The sequence below is a fragment of the Marmota monax genome, unplaced genomic scaffold, assembly GCF_021218885.2.
Source record: "Marmota monax isolate L192 unplaced genomic scaffold, Marmota_monax_Labrador192_F-V1.1 WCK01_AAM20220418_F8-fsc00228, whole genome shotgun sequence".
In the NCBI taxonomy this organism is placed as follows: domain Eukaryota; kingdom Metazoa; phylum Chordata; class Mammalia; order Rodentia; family Sciuridae; genus Marmota; species Marmota monax.
Window position 1 is genome coordinate 370,499 of NW_026695240.1, and position 26,746 is coordinate 397,244.

The 26,746-nt window shown below is 50.1% G+C and overlaps 1 protein-coding gene and 1 non-coding gene across 4 annotated transcripts in view; both read right to left on the bottom strand.

The window, feature by feature from the left end:
* Positions 1 to 26,746, bottom strand: part of Sptbn4 (spectrin beta, non-erythrocytic 4) — a 74,923-nt gene that overhangs the window by 18,390 nt on the left and 29,787 nt on the right. Inside the window, exons 14-20 of one of the 3 annotated variants that reach the window (XM_046440268.1) lie at positions 24,685 to 25,624; positions 23,183 to 23,320; positions 19,996 to 20,746; positions 18,241 to 18,443; positions 15,452 to 15,542; positions 11,817 to 11,963; positions 11,040 to 11,303 (exon numbers count right to left, since the gene is read on the bottom strand). In XM_046440268.1, the coding sequence (XP_046296224.1) occupies positions 11,040 to 11,303; positions 11,817 to 11,963; positions 15,452 to 15,542; positions 18,241 to 18,443; positions 19,996 to 20,746; positions 23,183 to 23,320; positions 24,685 to 25,624 (2,534 nt within the window). Of the gene's footprint in view, positions 1 to 11,039; positions 11,304 to 11,816; positions 11,964 to 12,106; positions 12,990 to 13,956; positions 14,035 to 15,451; positions 15,543 to 18,240; positions 18,444 to 19,995; positions 20,747 to 23,182; positions 23,321 to 24,684; positions 25,625 to 26,746 lie in introns of those variants that run through there. The other 2 variants (XM_058577592.1, XM_058577591.1) reach the window with 2 other exon arrangements.
* Positions 18,835 to 18,907, bottom strand: Trnav-cac (transfer RNA valine (anticodon CAC)). The gene has a single exon. It is a non-coding gene; the product is annotated as a tRNA-Val (tRNA).

Consider the following 26,746-nt stretch of genomic DNA (forward strand, 5'->3'; position numbering starts at 1 on the left):
GGGACTCAAATGGTCCATTCATTCATTAATTGCCAGAACAACCCTTTAAGGTTGATAGTACTCCCGTTTTACAGAAGAGGAAACAGGCCCAGAGAAGTTAGGTAATTTGTCCAAGAGCTGATCTTGCCAGACATAAAAAATAAGTACAAAGCTATAGTGGTTTGGATGGTCGATGTGCCATACGGATAGACCAAAAGTGCAAAAGCAGTCCTAAATACACGGGAGAATTAACAGAGTTTATAGATGCCATTACAAATCCCCAAGGAAAAGATGGGCTGTTTAATGAACGGTCATAGGCCAACTGGCTAACCAATTTAGCTGGATCCCTTCCTTGCTCTTTATACTGAAAACAGTCCCAGATGGATTAAAGATGTAAATGGAATAAGTAAATCCACAAGAAAACCCGGGCAAGTTGCACTGATAATCTTGGGATGGAGAAAACTTTTCCAAGCATAAACCCATAAAGGGAAAGAGTTATAAATCTGACCACATAAAAACAAACAAAATTTTCATAGATGTAAGTTAGAAGGCAAATTACAACCCGAAAAAAAAATATTTGATAGGAATTAGAACAAGGAACTGATTTCTTTAATCAGATAATTCCCCTGTATTCTGCTTCCTCCACCTCCATATTTACCACCACCATTCAATGACTGTCTTCACTCATGTGCATTATTATTATTATTATTATTATTATTATTATTATTATTAATTTAGTACTGGGGATTGAACTCAGGAGCACTTTACCATTGAGCTACACCCCAGCCCTTTTTTATTTTGAGATAGGGTCTCACTAAGTTGCTGAGGGTTCCACAAAGTTGCTGAGGCTGGCCTCAAACTTGCAATCCTCTTGCCTTAGCCTCCTGAGTTGCTGGGATTACTGAGGTGGGCTGCTGCATCTAGCTACTCATGAGCTTTTAATGCTCTCCTGCTTCTAGAATGTGACCTCCCTGAAGACAGGGGTTGTGTCACATTCACTGCTGCATTCCTGAGTGCCCAGAACAGTTCCTGGCACACAATAGGCCTCCATTATGATTTATTCAAAGTGGGATATCAGCAAAGAAAAAAAGATGATAAATATAAAAAAATTTTTTTTTTTTTAAAAAGGCTGGGGATGTGGCTCAAGTGGTAGCGCGCTCGCCTGGCATGCATGCGGCCCGGGTTCGATCCTCAGCACCACATACAAACAAAGATGTTGTGTCTGCCGATAACTAAAAAAATAAATATTAAAAAAAAATTTTTAAAAAAAGATGGGACAAAAGAGAAATAGGTATCAGGGCTGGGGTTGTGGCTCAAAGGCAGAGCGCTTGCCTAGCACACAGGAGGCACTGGATTCGATCCTCAGCACCATGTAAAAATCAATAAGTAAAATAAATGTATGTCTATCTACAACTAAAAATTTTTTTTACATGTTTAAAAAAATAAGCATCAGATGCAAACAGGGAACACACATGTGAAAAGATACCCAGTCTCTCCAGTCATCAGAAAAAAGAAAATTAAAACAAGATATCCTCTTGTACTCATCAGACTGGCAAAACTGTAAAAAACAGATAATATCTAGTGTTGGCAAAGATGCAGGGAGAAGAGCATGCTCTGCCACTGTGGGTGGTAGTGTAAATTGGCAGAGCTTTTTTGGAAGACAATTTGGCAGGTCCTATCAAAATATAATATATGCATACAACTGACCAACACTTGCACTTCCACTTCTATGAATCTATCTAAGAAACACCAGCACATATGCACAAAGATGTGTGTCCAAGGATTTAACCATCATGAAGTTTATAATAGGGAAAAAAACTGGAAACAACCTCAATGCCCATCAAGAGTGAAATGGTTAAAGCTGGGGTTGTGGCTCAGGGGTAGAGTACTCCCCTAGCATGTAGGAGGCACTAGGTTCCAACCTCAGCACCACATAAAAAAAGTAAGTAAAATAAAGGTATTGTGTCTGTCTACAACTAAAAACAAATATTAAAAAAAGAAGAGTTAAATGGTTAAACAAATTTTCATGAGTAAGGAATAAATAAGAAGAGTTACTGTGAAGAGGAAAGAACAATTTAGATCCTCCATATGATATAAATTTGTAGTGAATTGCGCATGCATAAAAATTCCCTGGAGTAAACAAGAAATTAATAACAGATGGTACCTATCGTGGGGGCATAAGAACCTAATGAAAAGATAACAGGGATAGAAAAAATTTCATGTAGGATTTTTTTTGTACGGTTTTTTTATGTCTGAAGCTTGAAAATTTATTTATTAAAAAATTGCAATTAAACATGAAAATAAATAAAACACAGGAACATTTGTAAATACATAGAAAAAGATCTAGGAAGATGTACACAAAATAATAACTAGGGTTCCTTTTGGAGTATGGGATTTGGAGGTGAATATTAGCCTCCTGAGTTGCTGGGGTTACTGAGGTGTGCCGCTGCATCTAACTATTCATGAGCTTTTAATTTTTTTTTTTGTATTTTACTGAAGACTTCTAAGTTAGTAAGACATTTTGCCAAAAAGAATATATTTACATATTATGTGATTCTAAACAGATGAAAGAAGTCTAGAGAAGAAAACAAAATAATAATAAAATTAAGTGGTAACAGATTACAAGAAATGACTGTAAACCAAAACTCGAGAAGCAAGGCAGGACTTTTACTCCAAGGTTCTGTAGTGTACAGCTGTTGGCTTTGCTTGTCCAACATGAAGTCCCTCCTTCCCAGCGCCTGGGATCCTACTCTCAGGTCCTGAGGAGCCAACAGAATCTGGAGTCCCACTGTGGCCCAAGTGGGGCCAATCGGAACAATGAACTCCCCCTGGCCCCCAGGATTGGGTCGGGAATACCTAAACAGGGCCAAAGAAAACTCTTCCAGCTTCCTTAGGGGCTGAGGGAACCCTGTGGTCCAAGGACAGTCACGTGACTCAGGCCCAGCCAATGAGAATATGGAATCACTCTGGCCATCAGACTGACTTAACTGGGCATGTGACCTCAGATGAGGCAATGCAAACTCTTCCCACTTTTGCTGGGAAAACTGTGCGTCACAGCCAAGGCCCTCTTTCCTCCCATGGAGCTCCTAAGCTGAGAGGGTGGAGGCCTGGGATACTAGGGACCGTCTTGTCACCGGGAGGGAAGAGACCCCCTGAGAGAGAATGAGCCCAACACAGAAAAGTGGGGCTCAGAAGTGAAGAGATTCCTGAGGCTATAATTTAAATGATCAATCCACCCGAGAGTCCCAGCTGATAGAGTTCACAATTCATAAGGAAATAAAAATGGGTTTAAAAAAATCAGACTTTATAACACACCAAAACCACACAAGATGGAAATTTAAAAGGTGCAATTACAAGAAGCAGAAGTGAAAGAAGGAACAGTCATCTTAGGATCTCCTTCACAAAGGATTATTCTTCCTAAAAATCATCATAGTGATGAATAGAAACAGTACAATGTATTAGAACTCAGGAAACTTAAATATGGTCTGAGATTTCATGGTTATAAGCTCCAACTTTTCATTAGAAGAAAACCCTCCAGCAAGTGGCCTCCTGACTTGAGATGGGCTAATTCCAGGGACTGATACTTTTCTACTTCTGCAAAAGATGCCACATTTCTTTTAATGCTACATATTTTGAACACCTATTCAATGTGTATCCTTTTTTTCTGCAAACATGAGTATAAGATTCATAATACACTAAATACACAAAAGACACTCAACCTCCACTATTAAGGAAAATGCTAATAAAAATAATAACAATAGCTAAACTACAGAACCAACCTAGGTGTCCTTCAATAGATAAAGGGATAAAGAAAATGTGGTATATATATTCAATAGAATATTACTCAGCGTTAAAGAAGAATGAAATTATGGCATTTGCCAGTAAATGGGTGGAGCAGGGAAACATCATGCTAAGCAAAATAAGCCAATCCCCAAAAACCAAAGGCCAAATGCTTTCTCTGATAGGTGAACGCTAATTCACAATAAAGGCGGGGTCAGGTTGGGAAGAATAGAGTTACCTTAGATTAGGTAGTGGGGAGTGAAGGGAGGAGGGGAGGGGTGGGGATGTGGGGATAGGAAGGATAGTAGAATGAAAGAGACATTATTTCCTTATGTACATATATGACTGTATGATTGATGTGATTCTACAGCACATACAATCAGAAAAATGAGAAATTATACCCCATCTATGCATGATATACCAAAGTGCATAAGTGCATCCTAATGTCATGTATAACTAATTAAGATATATTTAAAAATTCAAAAAAAAAAAAAAACCACAAGCCAGGATCCCACCTCTCAAATTGGCAGAGATGAAAAGCTTGTGTCTAATGATGGTGAACATGTGGGGAGAAGACAGCTCTCAACCAACAGGTGTGGCCACTGTCTTTTCAGGAGAATATTTGGCAATATTGATCAAAAAAATAAAATGCATATCCTTTTGGTCTAGAGATTTTACTTTAAGGATCATTTTATACAGAAACACTTACTTGCACATGGGATCAAATATGTATGGACAGGAATGCTTGCTGCAGAAGGTTGGAACAGCCCAAAGGTCTCTGAACAGAAAGCTGGTTAGACAGACTGTCAGGATGGAGGTACAGCACTTGCCTAGCATGTGTGAGGCCCTGGGTTCCATCCCCAGCATCACACATGAGAGAGAGGGAGCCGGAGAGGGAAAGGGAGAGAGAGGAAGAAGAGGAGGAGAGGAGAAGGGAGGAGAAGAGAAAGGAGGGGAGGGGAGAACAGGGGAGGGGAGGGGGGAAGGAGAAAGGAGAGGAGATTGTCAAACCACCCTGTGGAATATTATGCAACAGTTTAAAAGAATAGGGTCCGGGGAATTAAATTGACTACATTATGTTATGTACATAGGCCACAATGAAACCCACTATTCAGTATAATTATTAAGCACCAATAAAAATTTTAAGAAGATCAGGGTATATCTATAATTTGGAACAAGGAAGGATGTCTGGGATATTTTGTGAAATAAGAAAGGCAAGTTCGGGCTGGGGTTGTAGCTCCGTAGCAGAGCGCTTGCCTAGCACATGCGAGGCCCTGGGTTTGATCCTCAGCACCACATAAAAATAAAATAAAGGTCCAATTACATCTAAATAAGCAAAATATTAAAAAAAAAAAGAAAGAAAGGCAAGTTCTAGTATGGGATACATACCGTGTGTGTGTGTGTGTGTGTGTGTGTGTACATTCACATGCATGGAATATTTCTAGAAGGACAGAGAAAAAAGTTTTAAAAGGCAATAAAACCCTGAGGAGTAGGACTACATATGGAGGATGTCTTACTTTTTATATAATGTCCTTCCATTTGAGCTTCTCACCACAACACTGAGAGAAGGCACCACAAAAAAACAGTAAAAATAAGAAATAAAATCAGAGGAAACAGGAAGTAGTGATTCGTCCTACAACATGGATGACCCTTGAAAACATTTTGTAAAGTGAAAGAAGTCAGGCATGAAGGATCGTATATTGTTTGGTTCCATTTATATGAAATGTCTAGAATGGGCAAATCCATAGAGATACAAATGACATTGGGAGGGGGAATATGGGCAGTGATTGCTAATGGATATGGGTTTCTTTGGGGGATGATGAAAATGTTCTGGAATTGCTAGTGGCGAGGGTCGCACAACTTTGTGAATCTACCACAGACCACTGAATTGTGAGCTTTAAAACTTGCACTTTATGGTTATATGGTATATACAATATAAACTTCGTATTCATTTTCTGAAAAGCCATCAAAGTTTTAAAAACACAACAGAATCTGAAAAATGAGATTCTTGCTTACAATTATTTTAATTTGCATTATCCTTAATGGCAAAGAAAGCTGAACATTTCTGTGCGTTTTTAATGACCATTGTGCTTCTGAATCTTTTACCCATGTTTAAAAGGAAAAAAAAAGACACACATTAAATAGGTGTTCAAAATGGACAGCCTCAGGTGGGAGGGACACCATAGGTAGGACACAGCAAGCCCTGACCCCCAGGTCAACCTTATTCTTACTTGGGCCTACCTTGCTGCCTTCCCAGTTTCCAGTTGAAGAAAGCGGCTGGCCCCAGAGTAGAAACTACCAGAGTCAAAATTTAAACCCAGGACCATCAGAGCACAAAACCCAACCTTCTCTATAACTGGGCAGTGTGGCTCATAGAAGTGTGGTCAGTGCCCTGGATCACACAATAGGGGAATGGAGATTCAAGCCCTGGATCGAGGAGCTTGGGAAGTGGACTCTTGCCCCAAGACACTGAGCTGGACATAGAAAGTGGGACAGAGAAGGAAAAGGGGACAGAGGGGGTTTCCTTGGCCAGAGAAAGAGCCTTAGGTAGGGTGGAGGTGGGCGTGGCCAGGGGTCTGCAGAGACTCCGCCCAGCAGCCTCGGAACCTCCAGTGAATTTTCCTGCTGGTGCCCCTCAGATGGCAGGAGACCGGCCCCCAGCCCTCCAAGCAGGAGTCTTTGGCTGAGCCAGACCAGCTGGCCGGCCCCTGAGGACTGGGAAGCAGGACTTGGGGCTCCACCATCTGGTCCCGCAACCAGGAAAGGACAGTTGGGCAGGGGCCCCTGAGAGAGGACTCTGGGTCACATGGCCTGGACCTGGAAGGTAGGGTCCCTGCTGCAGTGGCTGAGGGGAGAGGGGGGAGCCCAAAAAGGATAAAAGGGATCAAGGGAGGGAGGTAGAGACAGAGAATTCAAATGAAATGAGACAGAAGAGCCTGAGAAAGCAGAATGGAAGGAAGAGACACCCGGACGGAGGCAGAAGGAGAGACTGAGTGGGGAGCTGGGACACGGGCCAAGCTGGACGGCCAAGACCTCCCTCCTCAAACACCCAGTGCCTGGGCCTACAGGAAGGCCCCAGGGGATAGCAGGGCTTTAGGAGGCCCCTCCCTTCCCCAGTGCAGCTCCCAAAGCCCAGCTGGGCTCCATCTGGGGCCAGTGGCCCACTGGGTCACTCTCTGCCTTGGGCTCCCTCTGCTGGGGAAAAAGCCCGGGAGTCCTGTGCTGGAACTGCCTCCGGCCCCCACGGCTGTGACTGCTGGTCAGTCCTTTGTCCCATCTTCTTTGGACAAGGAGAACCCCATCTCATGGGCTGCTAGGTTTGGTTGGGACGAATGCTCCCACCCCCAGAGTACACTCTGGCTGAAATCAGAGACCTTAAATCCCCTTTCTAAAACCTAAATGGCCAAAAAGAGGGACAAGGATGCCCAAGATCACCAGGCCTGAAAAATACCCAAATGCACAGGCCACAGTGAATGATCACTGCCCACCCTCATACCCAGGAGAATCTAAAAAGTCTGATGATACCAAGCTTGGCCAGGATGGAGGAACCGGGAGCGCCTGCACATGGGGGCGGGGGAGAGCCTCAGTTGGCAGAAGGACATGGGCATGGAGAAGGGGTAATGCCCTACATGGGATCTGAGCACAAACACAGTAACCAAGAATCACATAAATAGAACCAAAGCAAAGGTGGGGAGATGACGAACTGGGGTAACTTCTGGATTCCATGTGGCAATGTCATATCCTCAGGTTGAAGGCAATTAACCTCAAAGACCTCTGCACACACTGAATCTCAGACTTGCTGGGGCTGCAATTCTGAAACTCTATATTCTGCATTTTCATCTTGGCAAGGTACATAGGAGGTCATGACCTTTATGAGTGTGTCCATTTGATTGAAGAAGAAACTGAGGCACAAAGATAAGTAATGTCTCCAGGCCATGCAGTTGGTGAGTCCCACAGTCAGGACTTGGCCCCAGGCCAGCATTCATGCCCTTGACTGTGATGTGGTATTGTCCACCACAGTTCTAGTGTCAAAGGGTGGATTAGCACTGGGGTCTTTGTCACTAATCAGAGGAAGTGCCTGAGGCTCAGAGAGAGAGGCAGTCACTTGCTCAGCATCACACAGATAGGGGTGGAGCCCAGTCAAACACAGGCCTGCCTGAGTCCTGAATCTGTGCCTGCAGCCACTATCATATGCTGCTGGAGGAGAATTAGTGATCGTGGTAAAATAAGCAATAACCCGAGAGATAATGGTTGTCAGATGTCTTTCTTTGCCCCTTTTGACCTGCAATCTAGGTTTCCACACTGCTCTCTGCCCTGGGGTAGGGGGAGGGGAAGAGAGAATTTCACTATTTGCAAGGCATGGACTGGCTCCTGGCTCTGGCCTCCAGGTAGGTTGGACTCCGGATTGGCTACAGCAGTTGCAGGATCCAGTGCAAATCGAAAATGCAGGATCCCTCGTTCAAATAGCACTAAGAATTTTTAACCGGGCGTGGTGGCGCACACCTATAATCTCAGAGGCACGGGAGGCTGAGGCAGGAGGATCTCAAGGCGCTAAGCAACTCAGAAAGACCCTGTCTCTAAATAAAACACAAAAAGAAAGGGCTGGGGATGTGGCTCAGTGGTTAAACGCCCTGAGTTCAATCCCAGGTAACAAAAAAAAAAAAAAAAAAAAAAAAGATGGGACTCAGGAGAGCCCAGCAAGAGACAGGAAAGAAAGAGGAGAGTCAAGTAAGATATTATTTCCGGGCTTTTCCCTGAGGTGGCACCATGGGCTGGCTGCTCTGCCTGACTAAGGGTCCCCGCTTCTGTCTTGGTGGCTGTCTTCTTCCTATTCCTGGAAGTTCCTTCCCTTCCTTCTCACGAGGAGGTCAAGGCTCCTGGCTGCTCTGTCTGTGGTTCCCCACCCCTCTTGCACCTTGGCACCGTACTGTGTCCTTTCTGTGCACAATCTCACCTGACCTGGGGAGCCCCACACAAGTATAGTCCTTTTTTGGTACCAGGGATTGAACTAGGGGACACTGAACCACTGAACCCCATCCCCAGCCCTTTTTTGTATTTTATTTAGAGACAGGGTCTCACTAAGTCGCTAAGCATCTGGCTTTTGCTGCGGCTGGCTTTGAACTCGTGATCCTCCTGCCTCAGCCTCCTGAGCTGCTGGGATTACGGCGTACGCCACTGTGCCAGTGATACAGTCCCTCTTAAGGTGGCAGATGAGGCTCAGGGAAGGACAGACACATGTCGGAGCTGGGACCGGAAACCCAGTCTGTCTGCCTCCTCCATGCAGGCTCTTGTCCTGTGGCCTTTGGCAGCTTTTTCTGGTTGCACACTCCTGTCTGACCACCTAGGCCACTGGCCACTCTCGTCTCTGCCAACATTCTAGAACATTCCCTCAAAGCAGACTTGTGTCTGAGTTACCCCTGTGTGTCCACTGCCTATCCAGCCAGTGGAGTCTGCACCTCCGTATGATTGATTTCTGAGACCAGTAAGAGGGTCACTACAGTTTCGCACTGTGGTCTGGGAGTATCAAGGGAGAACATGGACGGGAACTAAGCATGGTATTGAACGGTCACTTGGTAGCTGTGTGACCTTGGGCTAGTCATGGATCCTTTCTGTGCTGTGGCTTTCTCAAGGGTACCTGAGGATAACTGAAAAAGTGTCACTGGATTATAGCGTTCTCATTCTCACGAGGATACAGTGGGGTTTCTCAGAGACCAGAGGACCCAGGCAGTATCAATGGACTGGGCCTCGGAGCGGGTGGGAGAGGCTGGCTCTTCTACTCCGGACTTGCGAGTTGCCAACATAGAAATGCCAATCTTCTCACTATCTTTTTTTTATTTTTGGAAAATAAAGTTCTCGTCTATGAAAGAAGGCCATTGGGGTTAATGTGATGGATTTTAAATTGTTTAAAGTGAATCAATAATTGGAACATTTCTGTTTTCACTCTACACCTGGTAAATAGCAATAGGTCTAATCCACACAAACAAGGGCTCTTTGAAGATCTGCTAACTCTTAAGCGTCTAAAGGAGGAGATAAAGATGTGAGAGCCTCAGGTATCAAGTCCTGACCTCAAGGCCACCACATTCAGATCTGTTTTTCTCTGTGCTTCTTTGCTCGTCTTCCTCACCAGGACACCAGCCCTGTGAAGTCAGTGACCTTTCATCCAATTTATTTCCTGCTGTATTCCAACACCAGTGGGTGCCTAATAAATATTTGACGCATAAATGAATAAATAAATACTAATCAGTGACTTCTGCTTTTATTATCAGTCTATTTGTGTTCTTTTTTCTTTTTTATGGGAGAGAGATTGAGCCCAGTGGCATTCCACCACTGAGCTAATTCAGCCCTTCTACTTTTTTATTTTGAGACAAGATCTTGCGAAATTGTCCAGGCTGGCCTCAAACTTGTGATCCTCCTGCCTCAGACTCCCAAGTCACTGGGATTATGAGCACACACTTGAGGTTTTTTTCTTTTCTCTTTTTTTTGGGTACACTCTATGTCAAGTGCTTCTAGCTGAACAGTTGCAGAGGCACATCCAGAAGGTACAGCAAAGAACTGAGAGACCAGGATTGGAATCAGAGCTCTGCCACTACTACCCTAAGCAAGGACAGCCCCCTCTCAGGTCCTCGGTCTCTCCTTGGCCACAGTCAGGCATTGCTCCTGGCATATAAAGACAGGAGCCAGCACACTTTGGGAGGGAGAAGCAACACCTATGTTCACACTTCAAGCCATATTCCACATCAGACCATCGTGCCCTGGGCATCGACCAGCTACCAAGCTGTGACTGTCACGGGGCCAAACATTTCACCTTCTGTGCCTGTTTCCCCATTGGTAAAATAGGGCTAATAATAGTATCAGTCTCCTAGGATTGGCGGGAGGGGTCAGTGGGGACTCAGCCCCTAGGCTGACAAGTGAGGAAGCTCTTGACTATGTTACATGACCCTGGGCAAAGCCACTCCCCCACCTCTGGACCTTTGTTTCTCCACTCGTGAAATAGGCCAGGCTCCTGAGAAACCTTCAGTGTGCTGTTATTCACCCACCGATTCTTGGCTCTCAGTGGCCCCTCTTTCCCTTGTGCCCCAGGCCCAGGTGGGGGGTGGGTGCTTCCCACAGTTTATTAGCTGGATCACCTCGGTACCCTCTTTCTGCTCTTCCAGCCCCGTCCACACATTTGAAAGACTCCTGCATTTAATCCCCTCAGTTTGAAGTCTCTCTGGCGGGGCTTGACCTTTGCCTACCCCACAGTGGTGCAGGGAGCCCCCAGCTGGGCAGCCCGTCCATACCTGCAATTTCTTGAGCTGGCTGTTGACAGTAGCCAGGTCCCCACCAGGGTCCACATCTTGGAGCTGGCTTTCCATGTGAAGGAGCTTCTTGTCCAGCTCCGCGAAGCTCTGCACCAGCTGGTCTGCCTTGCTGGCTTCGAAGAGCTGCCGGGCCTTGGCCTGGGTGGTACTCTCCAGCTCTGCCCAGCACTGCCGGATCTCACCCAGCTTCTTCCGCACCGAGGCCGCCAACTCCGGCTTCTCCTGCATCAGTTGCTGGCCCTCCTGCCCCAGGTAAGCAGACAGCAGAAGGGGAGGAGAAAAGGGCAGGCGATGGGGAGGGACAGGAAAATGTGGAGCGGGGTAAGGGGACACAGGGAGATAATGGGGAGAGAGAGGGAGGCAGGGAGTTAGGGACAGAAGCGTGGATACAGAACTCAAAGCTCACTTCCCAGGCATGCTCCAGCCTGTCTCCTCGACCTTCTATCTTAGATATCCCAAGTGCTGTGGAAGGAAGTCTGGTGGAGGAGGTCATGAGAATGGGTAAAAGAGTTAACAAAAAGGATGCTATAAGCACCATGTAGAAGAGATCTGGCCATTTTATAGATAGGCAAACTGAGGCTTGAAGAGGTTACATGAATCACTTCAAGTCACAAAGCTAGGAGCAGACAGGAAGCGGCCTTGAACCAGTTCAGGGGTACTGAGGCCAGCAGGACAGCAGTAGAGAATGTAGGAAGTGATTCATGAGCTCCCGGGAGGCCTCCAGCATGTGGACAGAGAGGCCCCTCGCCTCCTCACCCTCTCGATCTTCTCCAGCCACTCCTTATTCTGAGCCAGCTCGGCCATGAACGCCTGGTGCCGGAGCCATCGCTTGTGCAGCTTGTGGCCATCTTCTCGAGAACCATCTCGCGCCATCAGCATCTTCTCATGGATCCAGCCATCCAGCTAGGCAGGGAGGGTAGGAGGGCTAAGCTGGTCCCCCTCCCTGCCACCCTGGCACAGTCCCCCCTCCCCTTCAGGAAGTCCCAGGTGCAGGTGCTGGGGTGCTAGGGGTGGGGAGTAGGGGGAGGAAGAAGAAATGGAAAAACCTTGGCAAGTGAGCTTTTATGTTGTGGGGGGGACTTAAGCTCTTCTTGGGAGTAAGATGAAGGGGAGGCCCCCAAACACAAAATCCTGTGGCTCTCCTGTTCTGGGGGCAGCATTCCTCTACCCTGCCAGCCCCCAGGTGGGACTCCTAAGTCAGTCAGCCTCCTATCACTGGAAGGACATCAATCCCCAAGGTAAGTTCTCCAGTCCTAATTTAGCTAACTTCCCATTCAGCTCCAGCCCCACCCAGAGTAACACTTAGACCCTTCAACTCAGTGTTGGCCACCCCTAATGAGAACCAATTCAAGATCCTCAACCCCTTCCTGAGAGTATCCATTGAAGTTCCCACTGAAGAATCCAGTCTCAGCCCTCCATGATGGCTAGATCAACTCCCAGAACAACCTCCCAACTATTGCCAAACCTAGATCCCTAAGAAACCAGCCTTCCAATCTGGAGTGGGATCATCTCCTAAAATTAAGATCCAGTATCCCTAATGAGTATACAGGGCATTCCAAATCTAGCCTTGGGGTTTTAAGGCTACAGTTCCTCAAACCATGACCAGTTCATGCTTCTAACCTAAGCCAGTTCCCCAAATCTGAGTGACAAGGATGCCTTCCAGATCCCTGAACCTGCCTACCCCAAAATCTAGTCCTGGACTCCCCAGTACGGATCAGATCAAACCTCATAAGACAACCAACCCAAACCTAGAGCTAGTTCTAGTCCTCCTGTCCACCAACAAAACCCATCATCCAAAATGCAAGCACTGAGAGTGGTTCCTGTCACTACCTACAAGACCAATCACAGTGCTGCTTTCTGAACCTCCTTCCTATCAAGGAAAAACTTGTTCCCCAAGCTAGAACCCCCCCACTCATGACCAAACCTGGCACCTGGGGCAGTTGGCTCCTCCCTCTTCTCCTCCCCCCTCCAGTCACAAGATACTCCTCCTCCCTCTTGGAAAAAAAAAAAAAAAAAAAACAGACTCCAGCTCAGCAGTCTAGGGAGGCAAATGCAGTCATAGCCAAGGACAAACCCCAAGCGGTCCAAACCCCACCCCATATCCTGGGCACAGGTCTCCCCAGGGGTCCGGGATAGCTTCACACTCATATAAAACACACACACACACACACTCCAAATTAAATGCTGAATTCCCGAACTCAATTCACAGGTTCCCAACAGGCAAGGAAAAGTCCATTGGCAACCACAGCCCACAGTAACGGCAAAGCCGCTAAGGGAGCTAGTACCCCATCCTCAAGGTAAATCCCCCCAAAAGCAATTGCCCCCTCTCATCACCAAAGGCAAAGTCTGACTCCCCAACAACCAAGGAAAAGCCCTCCAAATCAGAGCCCCTCAGACCTGGAGCAAATCCAAGACTTTCATAGCCCAAAGAAGAGCTCCGCAAAAGTGACTAGCCCCCAACATCCAAGGCTGACAAACCCCGAAGGAACCAGGAATGCAAGTCCCCAAAGACCGAGAATCCCCCAACTCCAGGGCAAATATCAGGCCCCTGTCATCACTCGGAGAAGTGCACCCTACAGACTCGAAAACCCCCTCGACCCCCAGGGCAAATCCAGACTACCCTAGGAGTAGCCTTGGAAGTCCCCCCTGTTCCTTTTCCCTCCCCTGGGGTCCGGCCCCTCAGTCCTGCCAGCACCAGCACCAGCACCGCGGACAGCTCCCGGCGTCCTTGCCCCTCCCCCAGGGCGGGGGTCCCGGCGCTGGCCTGGCCCGCCCCCGCGCCGCCCCCGCCCTTCCCTCCCGCGGCACCGGCGGGCGGGCACGCGCCCTGAGCCCCCCTCCCCCGCCCATCTCGGCGGGGGCGCGCTCCAGCCCCCTGCCCTCGCGCCCCCGAGACCTGAAGCTGCGGAGGCGTTGGCGGGGCGTCCCTGCGGCGGGCGGGCGGGCACTCGCCCCTCCACTGCGACGGCGGCGGCTGCGGCGGCGGCGGCGACAGCTGAGCCTCCGGCGGACGCGCGCCCCCTCTTTCGCCCCCGCGCCGCGGCAACGCGCCCGCCCGCGCGCGCCCCCTGCCTGCCTCCTTGCCCGCCTCTTTGCGAGGCCCGGGTTGGGGGTGGAGGAGGAATCATCACCCTCTCCGAAATTCGGGTTGGGGGGGCTTCTGCACCATCTCAGATCATTGGTCCAGAATAATCTCATGGCGAGGAGGGCATCCTGGACTAATGGCGGGAGGGGGGCTTGAGTCCCGGACTATCTCAGCCTTGTGAGGGTGGGGACTCTGAATAGCAGCTGGAGGGGCCTCCCGAACCATCTCTAATGGGATGAGGCTCAGGTTTCTGGCCACCATATGGGGGTAGGGAATGGGAGGGCGACCTGGAACATCTCTTATGATACTTCAGTTCAGAGCAGTCTCCAGTGGGAAGGAGAGGGAACATGGATTCCTGGACTCCGCTCTAAGGGCTTCAATCCTGGCCTCCCTCGGCTATGGGGGAGGGGCGTGGAGGCGCTAGTTTCTTTCATTTCTGGGGAGAATAATCTCCCATGGGGGGTTCAACATGGAGAGGGTCAAACCGTCTTTAGTTAGGGGTGGAAAGACGACAGGGATCTGGTTCCTGAACCATCTTTGGTTGGAGGAAACTTGGCTCCTGGGTCATCATGGGGGAGGAGATGATCCTGGATCCCATAGATAGAGGAATTGGGGGGCAGGCCCACCTCTTTTCGTGGAGTTAAGAAAATGGTTAGTGGGCCATCTGATGTGACTGGAGTCCAGAACGGTGTCTATGGGAAGGAGGGGAAAGCAGCGAGGCTCCTGAACAGTCTCCACTGGGAAAGGGAGTTTGGACCATCTCTGATTTGGGCCCATCCGTGTGTGTGTGTGTGTGTGTGTGTGTGTAGATCATCCCTAAGGAGAAAGAGCTTGATTCCTGGAGACCTTTAAAGGGGTTAAGGCATTGTTCAGGACCATCTGTCACAGAAGTGCTCTTGGCACTAGTCCACTCCCAAACTCCAGAGGCTCCAACCCCTACTCTCACCCCACTCTGCCCCTCTCCTGGAGCAGAGCACTTCTCACAGATCTCTGGAGAGAAAAGTGAGATCAGCGCTCGTCCCCGCGGGACCTGTTGTCGCGGACGCGCGCCGTTGCCAGGGGCGCCAGGGGCGCCAGGGGCGCCAGGGGCCCCTCCCTTTCTCCACCCCAGAGCCCGCGTAGGCGGGCTGGGATCTGTGGAGCATGCGCATTGCGCCCCAGCTCCGCGCGCCTCCTGGCGGCAGAGAGTGAACATCGCACTGCGACCCACTTAGACGGGGCGTCCCCGCCCCCCATCTCTCCCTGGGAGCACTTATCTCCCTTTGAAAGGGGGCATCACTGTCCCCAGCACAGCTAGAGGTCCTACCTCGTGGCAGTCTCGGAGGAAATGCTGCAGCCCAAGCTGGTCATGGAGCTTCTGCATCCACTGCTGAGCCCGTAGCTGGTTTTCTTGGCTCCTGGGGATGGGGAGAGAAGGGCTGGGGAGAGGCCCAGGTAGAGGGAGGCACTGGCAGCGGGACCACAAGGGCAGCAGGTTGGGTAGGGGCATGGCAGAGAGGGGAAGAAGAGAGCAAGGTGGAAACGTGGGAAAAGGCAAAGAAACATTAGTGGGATAGAGCCAGGGACCGGACCAGAGAGAGACGAAAGAGAGGGAGAGAGAAAGAGATGGACGTCTGCAGAGAAAGTGATAGAGACAGAGATAGATTGATAGATAGACAGAGGCCCAGGGATAACAGGTCTTGAGACAGAGCAAGAGATACTCAGAGACAGGGGCTGAGGAAGAGTGCTTGCCTAGCACAAGGACCCTGGGTTCTATTTCCAACACACACACACCCTGCCCACTCCTCCCACTCTCCCCCCACCCACCCACTCTTCCATGACTCTAGTGGCCTCCTTGCTACATCTTGAACAAGCTGCTCCCAGATCAGGGCCTGGCACAAGCTGTGTCTGCCTGGAATGGCCTTTCCCCAATGTCTAGTCGAATGCCACCTTCTTCAAGAGATCCCTCCTGACTACTCCCTGCCGCTTTCTGGTTTTCTTTCTTCGGTTTTCTCCTTGGCACACTGACACTATCTAACACACTGTAGATGTTCCTTTGTATCTGGTCCTTCTCCCACAGTAGGGTGTCACCTTCCTGAGGGCAGGGATTTTTGTCTGTTTTGTTCACCACTGAATGTCCCATGCCTAGAAAAGGGCCTGACACATAGTAGGTGCTCAATATATCTTTGTTGAATGAATGGATGCTGGAAGGCAGGCAGGAAGGAGAGATCCAGAGGCAGAAAGAAGGAGAGAAGAAAAAAAAATACAATATCTAAAAGAAGCAGCAGAAGAAAAGACATATGCAAATGAAAGGAAATGGAAATGGAGGGGGAGGAAACAGACAGAAATAAACCGACAGGGCAAAGAGACAGTGTGTGGGAGACACTTCTAGAGAGCCAGAGGCAGACGGGAAGAAGTAGCAGGAAGGGACTGAGAGATCACAGCCTCCTGCCCTGGCTTGGCTCAGGAGCCAGGAAATAGGAAATGCCTCTGAAATTGATCTGCAGCCAATCCTCCAGGGCTTCACCTGCCAGACTGTCACACAGCAGTCCTAGAGGTGAGGGAAAGAAAATCCTCCTCTCCATGATGCTGAGACAGCGACAGTGGCTAGGTCACATCCTGGCTGTAAGCTACTTCCCCTCTGAACCTCATGGGCAGAATCTGTAGCTAAGAAAGAGACTTCACACACTGGCTGGGCCAGGTCCCCAGAGCGCCGAGGTGCAAGAGACAGTGACTCACCCTGAATCTCAAGGGTTGTGCGCCCAGCACTGCCCCACACAGGGCTGGGCTCAGTGCGTTTAACTGATTGAAGATTAAGTGAATAAGCAGAAAGGTGGAAGGAGCAATTAATGAATGACTGAAAATGAATGAGTGAGCAGTCAGGGAATGACAGTCCCCTGGGCCCCTCCTGCTCATTCTGCAGAGCCTGGCATACACAGGTGCCCAAGCAATGTGGCTCAAAGGAAGGAAGGATCTGGGGCTGGAAAGAGGAACCTAGAAAACACGTCTGAAACCCCAGAGCCAGGATCCCCATAACAGTGTCCCTTAGATACCTCCAGCTTTAGACCCCTTTAGACGCCTCTCAGAGGCATTTGCAGGGAAGAATGCCTGAAACAGAGAAGGGCTCAGGTCTCAGGTCCATGAGTGGAGGAGTGAAGCGATAAGGTTCATTTGCCATCAGAAGACAGGAAGGCTGAAGGAGGGGCACTGGGCCCTCTTACAGCCTGGATCACGCCACAGAGAAGACAAATCTGGAGCCACCAGGGGGAGGGGGCAAGGAAAATTGACAGTGACAAGAGAGAAAGAGCTGGGCCTGAAGGGAGATGCTAGGAAGGTCTCTCTGAGACGGCAGGGATTTGGGAGAAGCAGTGGTACTGTGTGTTCAGGCCCAGAATAGCATCTGGGAACAGTAGATGCTCAATAAATGAATTGCTTGATTAGTGAAAGGACAAAAAAGGCAATGGTGACACGTGGTGACAGAAGCAGAGAATTAAGTGCAAGAGAAGTGTGAAAGAGACACATGGAAACACTCTGGGTGCTTCCTAGAGAACTGAGTGCCTGGGGCCAAGGCAGGAGCACAGTCAAAATATTTCAACCAGCATGGCAAGGGACATCAGCATCCAATCACCATCTGGAAAACTGGAACCCACACTAAGGTGGTCTCTAGTTATGGGATCTGGAGAGTCAAGGGGTTCCAAGGGAGGAAGTACTGGGGTTGAATTCAGGGGTGCTCTACACTAAGCATCATCTCCAGCCCTGTTTTATTTTGAGACAGAGTTTCGCTAAATTGCTGATGCTGGCCTCGAACTTGTGAAGTTGCTGGGATTACAGGCATGCATTCTGGTGCCAGCTAATGGGTAGGGGTTTGTCGTGCTGAGGACAAGTTTTGGAGAGAAACTTGGCATTGTATATCCTCTATATCTTTCCGGTTTACAGCGTCCTGTTACCTTGTTACAAAACATCCACTTCAATGAAATCTAAGACAATATGGAATTAAATAAGAGAAGGGCAGAGAAGCAGAAAACTGTAATGGAAAGGAGGCAGATCCTGGTCTACCTCACCCCTCCCCTGTGCCAAGACCCCACCTTCCGTGTCCCTGGGATCTGGGGGACCTACTTCTCCAGCAGTCGGGCCACAGCCTCCTGGGCCTGTTCCCCGTAGGCGTTGCCCTGCCTCAGCAGGCCCTCAGCCGCCTGCACGGCCACCTGCATCTTCTGCTGGTTCAGCTCCATCGTGGTGAGAAAATCCCGGTGCCTTTTTATCGCCTCCTCCACGGACTCCACGGTGCCCGGGAGCTCCACACCAGACATTGCCACCTCCTGGGAAGGCGGAGGGGTACGCAAGTCAGCCCCCTCCATTCCAGAACCCGGAGAGGCTGCCAGCCTGGCTCGCCACTCTGCTCCTTCCCCGCGCTGGTATGGATCGTGCCCGGCATGGTCCACCTCGGGGCCTTTGCTCACGCTGGTCCCTCTGCCTCGTCGTTTGTCCCTCCTTTCCTTTCTTCAGGTCTCTCACCATCCTGCCCAAACTGTCAACACCCCACTGGGCTCCTTTACCCTGCTTTATTTCTCATCTCGTGTAATGTGTAGGCGTTGCTTGGTTACTGTCCCCCCTCACACACACACACACACACACGCACACACACACGCACTTGAATGTCAGCCCTATGAGGGTGGGATTTTGTGATTTGTTTCCTCTTTTTAAAATTTTTGGTAGTACTGGGGATTGAACCCAGAGCCTTGTGCATGTGAGGCAAGCACTCTACCAACTGAGTTATATCCCCAGCCCCCCATGATTTGTTTCCTGAGTTGTGTCCAGTGCAAAGATGGTACCTGGCACAGAGGGGGCACTTGGGAGACTTATGTGTGTGTGTTTGTTTTTGGTGGTTCTAAGACGGAACCCAGGGCATCTTACCACTGAGCCACATCCCCAGTTCATCAGATAATCTTTGATTAATTGATGAGGACTAAAGGGGAGCTGTGTGACCTCAAGGAAAGCCCTCCCCTCTCTGGGGTTAGTTCTCTGACTGATGAGTGAATCCGAAAGGGCTTCATATTTAATAACCTCACCATTCAAGTGATGTCTAGCATTCCCCCTGCTACCTTCACAATACTCCCCCTGCGTGGGTCAGCATTGCCTAGATAACCAGCACAGGAGGTCACCCAAGATCACCCCTAAACATCAAGGTACTTCCTTTTGGACAATCTGAAAATTGGGTGTTCTATTGCCCAAATCCTCAATCTAGTTTGGGAATCATTCTGGTTTCTCTCCCAGAATGATCCCCAAACTGGAACAGCTGTCCCAGATAACCACAACACTTAGTTCCTTAAGCTAGTCACTCTCTCCAGAGAACCCACCATTGTCATTCCCAATGAGGACAACTTGCTAACTTGGGCACCCATGACCATATAATCCACAATCAGTTACTGACTCTCCTAACCTCCCACCTTCCTACCTACCTCCATAATCTAAGTCCTTTGTTATCTACCCCAGGTCATTTTTGAACCCTATTTAACCATTACCTACCAATCTCTTACTCTTATTTCCTTCCAAATAATCCACAAATCTAGGGAGCCATGCCAACAAATACCCCAATGCACTACTCATTTGGAATCGCCCACAAACTCACCTCCCATAAGCCCCAAGCCAGCCCACTCAACATGAACCTCGAAATCTGTTAATTTGCCGCCCGTACTCACACTGGTTGATCCAAAATCCAGTCTTTCGGATAAATGGCTACCACTCAACTCCCACCCATCTCGAATAAGCCTTGAGCCCAGTGGTCCCATCAATCACACTTCCCAAGCATTTCCTGCCCCCACAATCTCCCGAGACCTTGGGTCCCCACCCCGGAGCACCGCCAGCGGGCACCTGGTTGCGCAGCACAGCGAGCGCTTGGCGTAGGTCGCGCAGGAAGAGCTGGTAGACGTGCGCCTGGACCAGCGCCTCTCTGCGCGCCTCCCACAAGCCGAGCAGTTTGTGCCAGCCAAGTTCCAGGTGTGGCAGCCATTCGTCGAGCGCCAGGCCTGGGCCGAGCTCGGCGCCGTCTGCCGCCAGCAGCGCTTCGCTGGCCGCCACAATGCGCGCATAGTCCTCCTCGCGCTGGTCCACCTCCTCCTTGAGCGCCGCGTGGCGCGCCAACAGCGCGTCCGCCTCTTCCAGGCTGCTGGGCAGGAGGCCCTCCCCGCCGCCCGCCGCCTCCTGGGCGCGCACGAGCCAGTCCAGGAAAGCGTCCAGGTCGTGCAGGAAACGCTGTAATCGTCCGGCCGCCGCCACCGCCTCGCCACAGGCCTGAGCGGAGCTGGCCAGGGCGCCCCACTCGGCACCCAGCTCCTCCGCGCCCTGGTGAAGCCGCGTCGCCTGTGCGGGGAAGCGCGCGGCCAGCAGGGCTGCCTCCTCCAGAAGGGCCGCCTGGCGCGGCTCGAGCGCTTGCAAAGCAGCCTCAAGGCCGCTGAGGCGCCACTGCAGGGCGCCGCCAGCGCGGGGTGCGCTCTCCACGGCTCGCCGCTTCTCGCGCACCTGGGCGCGCACCTCAGCTACCTCCAGCACGTGGTTCTCCACCAGCAGTACCGCGCTCATCTCCTCTTTGCGTTGTTCCACCAGCTCCACGATGCGGTTCCACCTGCCCAGGGGAGAGAGGACGACTTGAGGAGGATAGGGACTCCTCTTGGACGCGGAGGACCCAGCCACCCACGGTGGAATACAGTCCCTGGCCGGCCGCCCAGCCATTGTGCGACCTTGGAAAGTCGCTTTATCACACTGAGCCCCAGTTTCTGCCAGTGTAAAATGGAACCCCACCCAGCACATGTGCTTAGAGCAGTGGTTCTCAACGTGTAATACGAGAGGAGTCCTACGGTGGGTCTCCACGGTTACACCACAATTATACCACCACGCTAAGGACGCTTCTCTCTCTTTTCTCCCCGTGTTCTGGGTGCGGTCTTCCAGAGGCCGCATGTCAGAGAATGAATGCAGAAGCAGCCCTGAGAGCCGAGCTTCTTTCTCTCAAGCCAGACATTAAAGAGATTTGCAAAAGCACAAAACAATGCCACTCTTTTCACTATATTTTTTATGAAATACAAAATAATTTAAAGCGAAAAGTAATAGAATATTTGCCTAGCATGCCCCAGGTTCTGGTTCCATTCCCAGTACCAGAAAACCACAAGTAAATTTATGTATTGTTTATTTTATCTGGGTAGGGTGGTGCATGCCTGTAATCCCAGCTACTCAAGAGGCTGAGGCAGGAGGATGGGAAGTTGGAGGCCAAGACCAGTCACTTAGCAGGACCCTCACTTAGTCACTTAGTGAGACTCTGCCTCAAAATATAAAATAAAAAGGACTGGGAATGTAGCTCAGTGGTACAACACTCCTGGGTTCAATCCCCAGTATTCCTCCCGAAATAGCTTTATTAATTTTTAATGACAACAGTTTAAAATTTCTCAGTACTAAGTTCTAATATGGTACCTATTGAGAACTTGGTGGCTTAGGACATCAGGGTCCAACAAATAGCTATTGAACACAACACCTACCTCAGAGGAACATTGTAAGGGTCAAAAGAGTTGGAATTTATGAAATGCTTATAGACGTACTTGTTGGCTACTATCATTGAGTGAGGATAATCTCTGGGAAGACACGAAGCCCTTTTCTGCCTCAGGGCCTTTGCTTAGGCTGTGCTTGCTGCCTAGAATATTCTGTGCCCTCCCTTGCCTTCCCCCAATCCCTGGCATGCTCGACCCTTTCTTCCATAAAGGTTTACTATTCTTTAAATATTTTGTTCATTAATTAGTTTATTTAACTGTCTTCTCTAGAATGGACACACTAAAAGGGCAGAGATTAGGACTCTAAAGGGACTTGAGTTCAAGTTCTGTTCTGGCCAGATTTGCCACATGACCTTGGGTAAATAATTTCCCTCGCTGATCCTCAGTTTTCTCATCTGAAAAACAGAGACAATAATGTCCTCTTCATTTCATGTTCAGTGAGAGCATATGGCTAGCGCTTGGCATATAGATCTCATTAAATCTATAATTTAGAGTTGCTGTTATCTTTTTAGGTCCTGATGCTGTGGGACTGTCAAAGCTACAGAGGCTTTTAAATTTCTTGATATTGGGATCACACAAGGCAGCAGTTAAGAGCAGTCTTTGGGGGATGGGGGCCTACCTCAGTGGTAGAGCACTTGCCTAGCATGTGAAAGGCCCTGGGTTCCATTCTCAGTACCAGAGTGGGGAAAAAGCAGTCTCTGGAGTCAAACATATTCAATTTCAAATTCAGCTTTCATCCCCTAACTTGCTGTGTGACCTTGGGCCAGTATCTTCATCTCTCTGAGCCATATTTACACAGGCTAATTTCTATCCCATAGGGTTGCTGGGAAGACTGAATACATGTGATAAAGAACCCCAGCTCTGGATTCAGACAGAATTGGGTTTGACTCCTACTTATTAGATTGGTAGTCTTTGATGAGGATTTCACTTCTTTGGGTTTATTTTTTTCTTCTTCTTCTTCTTTGTTTTGAGACTGCATCTTACTCTGTTGTTCAGGGGCCTAGAACCTCTGGGATGAAGTTGTCCTCTTGCCTCAGCTTCCCCATAGCTGGGACCACAGGCATGCACCCCCATGCCGGGCTGATTTCCCCTCTTCAGATCTGCATCTCCATCTATGAACCACATTCACACTGAGAGGATTGCTGGTTGTGTTTCAGGAGAAAAGATGATTTCATTACTACTCTTAAAAAGTTCTAAATTCTGAAGCTTTACTATGGAAATTGGGATACTGGGGGATAAAACAAGATTATCTAACGTGCCTGGGAAAACTCCTGGTGGATAGTGGATATGCAATCAATCCTTTCTGAACAACTCAGCAGACAACTGAAATGCATTGTATCTTCATTTCACTACATCATCATTGGCACAGGGTGTTGCTTTTTTTTTTTTTTTTGTCAAGATTTTGCTGATTTATCAGGTGGCCATTAACATCTCAGGTGTTTGAAATAACACATCTTTGATTTCTATGATTGAATGACTGGTATGAGATACCAGGAAGGACTTCCAGCCCCAGCCCCACCTACCTGCTGTTGAGGTGGTCCTGGCAGGAGCGCACCTCATCTGAGCTGGGGTGACCCCCTTCCACTAGCTCCTGGACTGTGTGGTTCACATCCAGGACACGGCCCATCAGACTGTTCATCTCCTGGTCCAGACTCTCGAATCTGCAGATGGAGGATGGAGGTACTCAGAGGCCTGGCCCCTGGGGACCTGCCCACCTCTTGGCTTGTGCAAAACTACCTTCTCCTGGTTGTGCTCCTAGCTCTCCAGCCTCGCTTCTCAGACTCCCTTGCTGGCTCCTCCTTTTCTACAGGCTGCTTAAATATTAGATTCCTCAGCACTCTGTCCTGGGTCCCCAGGCTTTCCCTTACACCTCCTGGTGCCATCCCACCCTTCCCCAGTCTCCACCCAAGCCCCTGAATCCATGACCTCCACATCTCACTCTCAGCCTCAACCTCCTTTCTTGTGAACTTGTCTCCAACCTTAAATACCTCCCTGGGGCTCTCATACCCACTGTGACTCAACCTGTGACAACATCTCCCCACAATCTTGAGGGAATTGTCTTCCTCTGGGTCCCCAGGTAGGGGACAGTTCCACTATCTCCCAGATCTGACCCCTGGGCTTTGTTTTGGACAATAATCTAGCCTGTCAGCCCATGGCTTTTCCTCTTGGCCTCCTGCTCTGGCCGAGGCCTGTCCCCACCATCTGAGTCCCCAACCCAGTTGTTTCTCTGGGTTCCCAGACCCTCCTCTTTCCCCCTCCAGCCCCTCTCCCCATGGCAGCTTGGGAGATCTTTTTAAACCGGACATAGTTCTCCCTGGTTCAAAACAGCTGGGCAGCTGTGGATGCAGCATGGGCAAGGGGCAGCCCGTGTTCCCAGCAATGCCCAGCACAAGACCTGGCGGGAGCAGACACTCAGTCCACTCCTGCTGAATGCATGGGTGGATGGATGGACAGGAGGCTCAGAGAGACAGAGGGAGAACAGGCCTTGTTCACCCATGAATTTAACACTGGTGACTAAGTCAGCCAGCACAAATCAGAGTGTGACATGTCACAGGGGGAGGGCTATGACGAAGTGTAAAGCAGGTGAGAGAAGCAAAAGTGACAGAGGTTGGAGCTATTTGATTAGCTAAAGATGACATTTGTGCAGGGGCAGGCTGAGGTGGGGTGTCTCTGGAGGACTTCAGGTGGGTAAATGCATGCCAGGCGAATATAACCTCATAGTAACAATAGCAAATGCTGTGGGTGGGTGTTCCCTGCCCCCCAGGCACTGGCTAAGTGTTTCATAGGTGTGTATGTGCTTCCTGTTCATCATGAGCCTGTGACACAGGACTATCATCAACACCATTTTACAAATGAGCGAACAGGTTCAGAGAGGTTGGGTGAGTTGCAGAACTGTCAAAAGGCTGGTTAAGGGTGAAGCTGAGGTTGGAACCTCTGGTTCCACCTGAGAGAATGTGTTCACTGTGGACCCCAGGGAGGTCCCAGCGGGGACAGGAACCCGCAAGTGCCACAAGCACGTGCTCACCGGTGCTGTACCACCTCCACGTCGTCCAGCGAGTCGGGCACACGCATGGCGAGTAACCACTGCTCCTTCTCACCGATCCACAGCTCACACGCGTGCACCTCCCCGAACATTCGGTACACGGCGAACGCGTCCCGCAGCCACTGGCGCCGCAGTGCGGCCACCTCGGTCACCTCGGCGAACAACTGTTCGGCCTCCACCACACGCACCTGTAGTGCCACCACCAGAGGTCCGGCCCCGCTGGCGCCCCCCAGTGTCGCTAGCTGGCGCCGCAGGCCGCCCACCGGCCCGCGATGCGCCTCCACCTCCCCGGTGAGAGCGCGGTGCTGGCGTGCCAAGCGGCGACTGGACGCTTCGTCGTGACCGAAGTCGCCGGCGGCTGCCAGGCGGTAAGCGTCGCGGAGCCAGTCCAGCAGTGCGTCAAGGTCGGCACCAAACTGATGCAGGGCCCGCGCCTCCTGCAGCCGCCTCTCGCGCCGCGCCGCCGCCTCCTCCAGCCGCTGCCAGCGGCGCCGTGCGCTCGCCGCGCGCTCCGCCAGACCCGCCAGCTGCACGGTCTCTGCGCCCGGGCCCACGGAGCCGCCGGCCGCAGCCAGCTCCTCGCCACGCCGCAGAGCCTGCTGCAGCAGCGCCCGCCGCCCGCCCAGCTCGCCCTGCAAGATCTTGTGCTGCGCCAGAAGGCGCGCGGTGCTGGACAGGTCGTGCGCGCCACCCGCCGCGCCTGCCCCGCCGCCGCCGCCGCCGCCGCCCGCGGCCTCCAGGAGGCGCTCCTTGTCCCGGGCCCAGCTCTCGGCCTCCTCCAGCTCCTGCAGCAGCGCCCACAGGCTCCGCGAGGCCTCCAGCTCCGCGCGTCGCCGCGACGCCTGCTCCTGCAGCTCCGCTAGACAGCCATGCACGTGGTTCACGCGGTTGCAGATGACCTGCGGGTCGCAGGGTTGGTAGCCTGGGCCAGGAGAAGGGGAGGGTCCCAAGTCGAGCACCAGCCTAAGGGAAGGTGGTGCGGTGGGGGCTACCTAACCTGCCCTTGGCGTGATTTCCTCAGTGGCCATGTCACGCCTTCCCTCCTTCAGGTGATTTTTTTGAAACCCCACGATTGGCGCAAGCACGTCCTCTGAACTTTCAGTTTCTCTGCTCCCCCCATCCCAGCCTGACTACTTGGTCCCTCCCACTGATTGGGAGCTTTCTTGGGTCATTTCCACCACTGTCCGTCACAGATTGGAGCCCAGTTGCAGCCTAGTCAAAGGGTGACATATGGCTGAATGATGAGTGGATTCTGAGCATCTCAGATTTTAATATTAGAGAGTAAATTGTGTTTCCATCGGAGCTGGGCCAAAGGAAACTTTCTTGCTCTTAAACCATGTTTCTGGCTTCTCTCTGTAAGTCTCTGTTGCCTTATCTACTAATCCCAGTGATGACCTCAACTTTCCTTTTTTTCTGGAATATTTCAGAAAAAAAAGTCTTCCTCTTGGATCTCTGGTGTGTAACTAGACAACTCTGAAATTTATATACTGAGTCATAGCCAACCTTTCTTTAGTGGATTAGAATAGAACAAATACACAATCAGGATTCAACACACAAGGTAAGGAGAAGTATTGAATAATAATAATGATGATTATTATTAATATTATTGGCACTGGGGATTGAACCCAGGAGTACTTTATCACTGAGCTACATCCCCAGCCCTCTTTATTTTATTTTATTTTTTTGAGTTTTGAGACAGAGTCTCACTCAGTTGTTGAGACTGGCTTTGAATTTGTGATCCTTCTGCCTCTGCCTCTGAATTGCTGGGATTACAGGTGTGTGCCACCATGCTCAGCTAGTTCTGTATTGTTTTATAAAACTTTTGTATCAGTGTGTGCACTTGTGTACACACAAGCACATGCGCACATGTGTGAACTCTGGATAATAAGGGAGGTGCATTATGGAGTCAAAACAGTGTGGGAGACAGTGCCCTAGATGGAATGCAGCGTTTCTGTAGTTATGGACATTCACAGATGTTTGCAAGTGTCACAGCATCTGACTGAACAACAGTTAAAGCAACACCCCTTCCATGTATCCAGCCCTT